General features: G+C 45.8%; 1 protein-coding gene across 2 annotated transcripts; it reads right to left on the bottom strand.

Moving 5' to 3' along the window:
- Positions 1 to 3,609: 3,609 nt before the first annotated feature.
- LOC6545558 (dynactin subunit 1) lies at positions 3,610 to 8,651 on the bottom strand. 2 transcript variants are annotated; one of them, XM_001972648.3, is made up of 4 exons: positions 8,482 to 8,651; positions 8,305 to 8,369; positions 6,823 to 8,241; positions 3,610 to 6,314 (listed from the first exon to the last, which is right to left on the bottom strand). In XM_001972648.3, exons 3-4 carry the CDS (start codon positions 8,170 to 8,172, stop codon positions 3,867 to 3,869), a joined length of 3,798 nt encoding a protein of 1,265 aa, XP_001972684.1. In that variant the 5' UTR covers positions 8,173 to 8,241; positions 8,305 to 8,369; positions 8,482 to 8,651; the 3' UTR covers positions 3,610 to 3,866. The 2 variants fall into 2 exon arrangements, with proteins under 2 accessions (XP_001972684.1, XP_026833081.1); XM_026977280.1 differs by lacking the exons at positions 8,305 to 8,369; positions 8,482 to 8,651 and having other exon boundaries at positions 6,823 to 8,298.
- Positions 8,652 to 8,876: the final 225 nt, after the last annotated feature.

Genomic DNA, 8,876 nt, shown 5'->3' with positions numbered 1-8,876 from the left:
TGCAAAATTTACATACGGCAAGAACACAAACAATGGGCCCCCAGAATGGCAATCACAATGGGTATACACTATGCAATTAAAGGGTATGTGTTTGTAGGACTTTTGGTGATAAAATATCATTACAGATGCTTTATTCTACACGATTTCTTGATTGGTTAACAGGTAAAGATGCCAATTTATTGGCTCCGAATGTAAGTAATTAAAATGTAATAAGTAAATAGGGTGTCACCTATGAATTTAAAGCTTACCAGGCGGCCTAAAATATATTAAATTCCAAACATAATTTTCCCGACTGAAAATCTGATATCAAAATGAAATATTCTATTTCATGCCCTATGATCATACGTCTTCAAACACATTCCGCCTTTGAAAATGAAAATAGGTACAAGTACATATGTGACCCCAATGTTTCCAGTGCATCCAAGTGAGGAAGATTTCTAAAGGGGCCTGTAGACATGGTCAGACCGTCTAGTGCGTGGTACTAAACCAGAGTCTTACCGCCTTACCGCCTTCCCGCCGCCCTGCCGCAATCCAACTACCCAAAGAACATGCACAATAAGACACTCAAGTGGCCGGGCCAAGTGAAGATGAAGATGAGCTTCAGACCAACACCAGACCATTGTTCTTGGTGGCCAACGCCATCGCCATTTCCATCTCCATCACCGTCTCCGCCTTCGGATCCATCCATAATGCTGATGTTGCGTGGTCGCATGTTTATGTTGGGCACTACTGTATGGGCTACTGTTTGGCCATTTACCAAATTGAGCTTTCGGATGGTGGTCTAACCAGGCGTAACAAACTTTTTGTGTTTTACCTGATTTTCCTGGCCACCGAGTGAAACTTCCGTGCTTCCGGCGCAGATAGATCTATAGTCACTTAGCCGCAGTGCCTAATGAGGAAGGGTTAGTGGTGGCTTCCTTGCACATTGGTGGGGCATCTGGTTGGAATTCTTGGTAACTCTGTTCATCTCCGGTTTCCATTCTGCAGTTCACCTGCAATCGAGTGTTCTTGAGCTGCCTTATTGTCTTACACTCTCGCTCTTGTTGAGCTCTGCACTCCAGCCATCCATTCATCCATCTTGGGGCACGGTTACCATACCAAGCCGATCCGTACTATAGCATACCCATATCCCACCTAAACTGGTTTCGGGCTTGCTCTTGCTCTGCATTGTATCGCAGTTTTTCTTTAATTACTTCAGCTTCTTTTTTGCCTTGCTCTTATGGGAGGTTGATTAACTTTTCTGGCATGTTGGTGTCACTTTTTTTCCAAGCAAATCAGAAATAGCATAGAAATTCCCCATGGCCATGAGGTTCGTTACACTTGAAGGATTACAGCGAATAAATAGAAAACATCGAGAGTTGAATTCAAATTTCAGGTCCAACACAAAATTAGTTTTTTATAATTTCAATTTATAATTCAATTATTTTCAATTTATAGTGATTATAAAGAAACCACTTTAGTTAGAATAATGCATCTAAGCTTGATGCAACATATTTAACACCTTAACTATGTACTAATCAGTTTGATAGCTTTAAAAATACCACTTAGAAAAGTTTGTATACATCGTTTTATAACATGAGAGTAATGTTTGGATTGTACAGCAGATTCGACTTTTCCTAGCCCATTTTGGGGATATTTTTTCCATAATTTATTCTTATAATAAATCCCTTATTAATAAATCTTTCATAGGGTACACCACATTTCGTTTTGACAACAATTGGGTGCACACATACATCAAGTCTTTAATATGTACAATAATTATGTTGTTTTTAGCGCTCGGCATGAGTCAACAGCAACAAGTTGGGGCATTACGGTTTTATGGTCAAAAGTTTTGGTTTCTGCGGCGACAAAAGAACTGAAACTGGATGTGCATGTGGATGTGGAACTGGAACTGGAGCTGGAGAAGAATAGCTATGTTACCAGATATGTGTGTCAGTGGCAGTGGTGAACTGGTGACTTGGTGAAGGATCTGTCACTTTGGCGGTCGCTGCAAGCAGAGCGAGAAGTTCGGCTTAAAGCCGCCTGTTGCGCTCGAGCCCATTTGGAAAAAAGTGTTATGGCCCAAAAGGTAAACAGCAACCGTATTACAAAACCCAGTGCCAGGCCATAAACGAAAAGGCAGGCGGCCAAACCACCGTAAAAAGGTCAAATGCTGGCCGAGTGCTGGGCGTGAGAATGGCTTTCTGGCCAACTGGGGCTCGGAACCATGGCGACACATATCAGAAGCCGCTCCATAATTGTACAGCAATCAGATTGTTTGCAGGGTGCTATTCTTTTAATTACGATTTTTTAACTCTAGCATATCAAGGTGGCAACAAAAAATTGTTTATAATACAATTTTCAGCTTAAAAGCAAAGAGTCACCATAAAATGTAAAAATATGTATATAATTGATATCTATATATAAAAAACCAATTAAATTAAATAATTTATATTGCATTTAATTAATTTGTAAGCTTTTGGTTTCGTTGGTCTAATTTAAACTTAGCAGTAACGAAGGGTTTGCGGTTAACATAAAAAAAAGTTTTAATAATTAAAAAGGAGAATGTAGTTTCTTATAATTGCAAATGTTTTCCTATTCATTGCTGCCTGCCCCATGGGAAAAGCCAAGCTCGAGAGGTCAAGCCACAGAATGGGGTCAAAAGAAGCACCGATTTGTGGTCTGGTCAGTCAAAGGGGCAGTGGCGATGCCAAGGAAAAGCACAGAAAATGAAAATTATTTTCAATTTACATTTCAAGCAGAAGGGTTCGCTGATTGCCCAGTGAAGGAGGGGAGGGGGCTTTTTTTGGCCATCATGGTTTATGGCCTGGTCTAATGTAATAGTTTCTTGCTGTTGCAGCTGTTGTTGTCATTGCTGGTGGCACCGTTGTTGTTTTCCTTGTTGTTGTTGCTGCAACCGAGCGGCATTGAAGCATATTGCGTTTGTACTTGTTGTTGGGCAAGCGAACGGAAATGAGCTGTAAGAAAAAAAGAGAGAGGGAGAGCGAGAGAGAGGGATTGTGTGGATTGTAAGTGGATCGTACGCTAGCTTATGGTTCTTTGCTTGGCTTAAACGTCTTCCATTTGGATCTAGAAAATTAAACTGAGCTTGGCCAATTTGTGATTAAATGAAATTAGGGAAATTAACTTGAACGCTGTGAAATGAGAATGCCATTCTGCTTAGTATGGAAATTTGTAATATTTTAAGTGAAGTTAAATACTTCAGCAATTATGCGTATTTGTAGTATTAAGTATTTTGAGGACCAAAGAAAAAAACTATGTTAAGAATATAACAGAACAAAAATTTGGTTTTTGTTATATGTTAAATATATATTAATTGATTTTTAAAGAATTCCAGACAAATTATACATATATTATTTAATTTTATTATTCCCTTGTCATACCCAAACCCCAATTAAAATGCCACTTCAGTTTAAGTTATACAACATCAGCAAAATATATTTACCTTTAATATATAATATACTATTTATTCTCACGTATGCAAATTAGATTTGTTTCTCTGGTTTAGTTATGTCTTTCATCCCCCTGCTATAGACTTCATAGATAATACCGGTATTAGTTCGCTTGAGTTTAGTTTCAGAACAGGCTTTGTTGGAGTTAAACACAAAGTTAGTTTTACATTAGGTTTATAATCTTTATACAAAAAACATAAATTAAGTGTAGAATTATAATTTCTCAGTTACTCTTTGTTTAGCTATCATGTTTAGGTCTCATCACAGGAGCAGGGAGTCTTGAGGAGTTGCGTTATTGGGTTTTGGAGGAAGCTGCTTGTGCGAGGGATTTGAAATTGTGCTAGCAGTACAAATAAAATCCTATCCTATACAGATTGCCCCTGGCCCCGATCCCATTGCCACGTTACATCTCCTTTAGATCTGCAGCACGCGCTTCACATCGACGGTGGGAAAGGAGGCGAACTGTCCATGAGCCGCACGATGAGGTTTCCTTTGCAGATATTCCGTCAAGATGTCGGAGGCCAGCTGGGAGGCCTTTGAGCTGATCTCGCCCTTGAGTGGAATTGGCTGGTTGCGCCTTTGGAGTGCCACGGCGTCGATACGTGTACCGGCATTCACTGAGTCCTGGGAGCGCACCTGCAGCAGCGACAATACCCAGGCGTGCTTCATCCTGGTCAGCTCGGATTCCAAGGCGGTTATGCGCTGATCCTGCTGTTGAGGCACATGCAGGGGTTCAAACTGGGACAACTTGGCGCGCATATCCTGTGCCTGCAGACGCAAACGTTCGTTGCGCTCCTGGTTGAAGGCGTTCTTCAGCAACTGCACTTCCTCGGCCACCACTGGAGCTGTGCCCGCAGGAGCGGTATAGGATACATTGCTGCTGCCCGGAGCAGTGGACGTGGTGCCAGCGAGGGAAAGGTTGTGCGGGGAATGGGATTCCGAGCCGGACTGAACCTTGCCAGTAGTCGAGTTCAGCTTCAGCTTGTCGCGCAGATCGCTCTTCTCGCTCTCCAGGGCATCGATATCGCTTTGCAGGTGATCCATCGTCTCCTCGAACTCCTTCTCCTTCAGCTGCAGCTGCAAGCGGGTTTCCTCGTACTGCTGCTTCCACTTGTCGACTGCGTGCTCGTACTCGTTCTGCAGTACGCTTAGCTTCTTCTCCGCTAGATCCTTTCGGATCTGCATCTCGCTCAACTCGTTCTGCTTCATCTTGGCCGCCACCTTCAGCTGTTTGACGTCCGCCTCGCGATTTTCCAGCGTGGCGGCTAGCACGTTCTTCTGCTCCAGTTGTTTTTTGATCAACTGTGCCCTCTGAGTGATGGGCGTGCTTTGCGCACCCGATTTCTGCTGACCACCGGCATTATTGGCTGCAGACATGATTTCGTACTCCTTGTCCAGGAGATGTTGGGCAATTTGCTGAAGATCGGAGTTCGCTTGCGCCAGCAATGCCTTAAAGTTGTGCGTCGGTCCGCGATCATCCTGTTCGTAAATGCGCTCACAGGAGGCGGTCAGCAGGGCCCAGTACTTCTCCTGGGGCAAAGTGTGCTCCGCCGCATTGTCGCTCTCGATGGTGGAGACAATGGCGGCGAGCGACTGCTTGGTGGCCTGGTGCATCGTTGACATGATGCGGCTGATGTTCTGGGCAAGACCACGCATAGCCTCCACCTTGTGCTGTGACAGACCGCTCTTGATCACGTGATGATCGCTGGGCAAGCGACGCTTGATCAGCTTAACTTGCTGCCGCACGCTTTCCATGTTCTCGTTCAGGAACTGGATCAGCAGCACCGAGTCGCTGGTGGCGCCCGCCTCCTGAATAATAACCTTTGCAATGGCCGTGTCGCTGAGAATGCTCTCACAAGCTGCTCCCAAGGAGGCCACGCAGTCCCGGATCATTTGAATCTCGTTGAGGAGCTGTTCCCCGGCTAGAAGCACGGAGTTCATGGCATTGAAGAAGGCCACACATTTCTCAATATTGTCCGTGGTACTGTTTTCGTCCAGCTGGTTGGATTTCAACAGTTCAATAATACCGTCCACTATCTTTTCTTGGGCCACCATTTCGGGCAGGGAACTTCCGGCTCTGAGGAGCGTGTCCGGTTGACAGCTGTTGAGTCCGTAGAGGATCTGGTGAAGAGCACACTGCAGGCTGTGGACGTAGTGCAACAGGCGACACTTGAAAGCATACTGCTGGACGGCATGGCCTTGGGTCACCGCCTCCCTGGTAATCGAATCAACTGGTGGGAAACGCTCTCTTGTCTGCGAAACGACAATGTCGCACTTAAAGACTATGCGTGAAATGAGCAGAATCACAAGGATAGAGTCGTGATCGCCACCGCGACTCATGAATGACTCCGGCATGAAGGCGGTAAGCATCTGGACATGCTCATTGGCCTGACTCAACTCAATCTGGCGTAATTGAACGTCGATGGCGCGAGTGTATGCCTTGGATTCGGCGAACATCTGCTTGTAGTCGATGGTTTCGGTGACCATTTTCAAGCTTGGGTCCTGCAGCGACTCCTTTTCGTTGCTGGAGCTGCGATCCCTCAAATCAGTTAGTTGATCGTTCAGCTTCTGTACCAGTTCCCTAAACTTAATGATGGTTTGGTCGCGATCATAGATGGTTTCAATGGCTGCATCTCGCTCTCGCAGCACCTCCTTTTTGGCCCCATTGGCGAGGTCCAATTCCTCGCGCAGATCCAGCTCCAGTTCGTGATTACTCTCCACCAGCTGTTCGTGCACTTCCTCCAGGGCCTCCAATTGGGCGATCTCCTCTTCGAGCAGTTTTACTTTGTCCTCCAGCTCCATTTTCTTTTCGGCAAGCTGCTCCACCATTTCCTCGGCACCAAGTGCAGCATCGACTTGTTCCTGGGACAAAAGAAATATATTTAGCTTGTTCATTTAAAGGCAAAACAGTCGAGGAATATGATTAAAATTTTGGCAGGGAAATGGTTAATTTACACAATTTACCTCCTTGAACCGCGATAATTATTAGGTTTTAAGGCAGGCCGGCAAAAAGAAATGCAATGAAAAAGTTTATCTTTAGATTGACCTTAGGCGAAATATAATACACATCTAAACTGAAGATATCGGTTAAAAGCACCTAGAGAGGCCAACCTAGCTTAATGTCAGTTGTTCGCTAATTAGTCATCCTATTACATTGGAAAGTTCGAATTATATAGATTAAGAAACTTTTAACCGATATCTTCTTATGAATAGGCAGCTTAAACTGGTAAAGAGAAGCAGAATAACGAAAGCGAAACTAATGCAAGCCAATAGGTGCTGGAAAAGCCGTGAAACTTCATCGGAGTGTGGGAAAGCCAATTGGGAGCGCCCAGTAAGGAATTAAATTGAAAACTAATCCGTGGTTGTTTACCTGCAAGTCGGCGACTATGGCCTCCAGTTCATCAATCTTGGCACTCAGCTTCTCCTTGGTGCGCTCCAGTTCTGCGACTTCAGAGCGCTTCATCTCCAACTCCTTGCTCAACTTTTGAATGTCGTGCTTGTCGTGAGCAGAGAGATCCCTCAGACGCACTAGTGTTTCCTTCAGACGAATATTTTGTTGCTCCAGTTGTTTGAATTCATAGGTAGAGAGGCCCGGCGACTCGCCGCCTCCGGAGATATTTCCGATGGCAGATTCGGCTTTGTTTTGCATCTCCGAGCGTAAAAGCTCCAGATCTACTTGCAACTCTTCAATACGCTCCTTGGAGGACTCCAGCTCCAGCTGCAACGTGTCGGCCTTCTCCTCGGCCATCTCCTTGTCCAGGGTGATCATTTCCACATTGTCCGCAAGATCTGCCATTTCCTGAGCATGCTGCTCCTTGGCCTCTATTGCATCCTTGGCCTCCTGTTTGGCACGCTGTAATTCCTTCTGCAGCGAAGCCTGAGCAGCCATAATTTTCGTCCGAAACTCTTGAAGCTGCTCAAACTGAATCTTCATCTTGTCGAACTCCCGCAACCTTTCCTTATCCTCGTTCCTGCGCTGCTTTAAAGTTTCCAGCTTCTCGGTGAGATCAGCCAGCTGAGCCTGCAGCTCGGCGCTCGTTTTCTGTGCCTCCAGCAGGGCAATCTTGTCCTCAGCACCGGAGTTGGAGGGCATGGTGAAAGAGGGCGAGCGCAGTGGCTGGGAAGGCGTGAATTGCGGCTTTAGTATCTCAAGGAAGCCCGTCTCCACGAAGGAAGCCCGTTTGGAGGAGGCATGCGAAGCGGCTCCGTTGCCACCGCTAGGTGCTGGTGTTCCTTCTGCCAAAGAAGTGCTGGAGGACTCCTTATCCTTGCTGCTTTGCGGGGCCAAGGATTTCCTAGTGCCAATACTGCTGCTGGAGGCAGTGCGTTCACTCAGAGAAGTGGTCAACTGGGTGCGAGAACCCAGCAGTGATTGGCGACTGGAGGAGAGCGAGGTGCGAGAGCTGCTCAGCCGCGCCTTTGTGGGTTGGGCAGCCGTGGGCGTAGCCCCGCTAACATCCTCGATGCTGCGCCTGCTGCCAGGAGCAGCCTCCAGCAGACGCAGCTGCGTGGGTCGCACGAACATGCCGCAGTTCTCATCGCACTGAAAGTACTGCTGGCCCTTGATGGAGCCGCTGTTTTTGCCCTTCGGCTCGTCCAGCACGACGCCCACCCACTTGCCGACGGCGAAGCTGGTCATTCCCACATAGGCAACCGTGCCAAGCAGATCCTTGCCGGTCAGCTCGACGCGGGCGCCCACTTTCAGGTTCTTCTCGGACATCTCGCTCTCGCTGTGTTTGTGTGCGTGTATGTGACCAGGATGTGGGTAGAACTGATGTGCTTATGATTGCTGCTCGTTGGGAATGAAGTTAGGTTTATCGGGTTCCTGGACATGGAATTCCAGCCTACTTACTGCGCTGCACTTGCTGCGCTGTCGGGCCAATAATCACGTCTTAGCTAGCCGAAAATGGCCGTCGGCTTGCGAAGAGAAAACAGAAAATGTTGACATCATTAGTCACCCATACAGGCAGCACAGGCATGTAGCTGCAGTCTGTTGCGACTCCATACTGGTCTAGTTCTCGGTACTCACCTGGATTTCCAATCGGATAGGTGTGCCTTTCTTTGTCTCCGCCGTTGCGTTTACCATTTGCACTGTATGTCCGTTGCAGGCAGCTGAAAGTTGCAGCGAAATAGTTTTTTCTAAAATATTTGCAATGTCTGTAGTGTGACCGTGCGATAAAACTAGAGATGGCAAAACTCACCTGTGGGATTGCAAATAATATCGCTAATCTAAGCCGTGACTGAATGGGCAGTTAAAAGTTTAAAATAATTGAAAAAATATTTATTATTGTTTCAGAAAATTCAGTTTGATAAATCGTTAAATAAAAGATATTTTAATTATTTAGTTTTTAATCATGGTCGCTATAATTTTCGGGCCTAACATATTTCTTTAATGTACAATTATTTTTGATTTTTTAAATGAAA

The sequence above is a fragment of the Drosophila erecta genome, unplaced genomic scaffold (genome assembly GCF_003286155.1).
Source record: "Drosophila erecta strain 14021-0224.00,06,07 unplaced genomic scaffold, DereRS2 tig00000021-arrow-pilon, whole genome shotgun sequence".
NCBI classification, from domain to species: domain Eukaryota; kingdom Metazoa; phylum Arthropoda; class Insecta; order Diptera; family Drosophilidae; genus Drosophila; species Drosophila erecta.
The sequence above is the reverse complement of the archived record's forward strand: the minus strand, read 5'-3'. Positions and strand labels throughout refer to the sequence as shown.

Coding starts and splice junctions, on each gene's coding strand:
- LOC6545558 (XM_001972648.3), bottom strand. CDS start 8,172: ATGTCCGAGAAGAACCTGAAAGTGGGCGCCCGCGTCGAGCTGACCGGC. Junction 6,315..6,822: donor CCATAGTCGCCGACTTGCAG/GTAAACAACCAC, acceptor CTTTTGTCCCAG/GAACAAGTCGATGCTGCACT.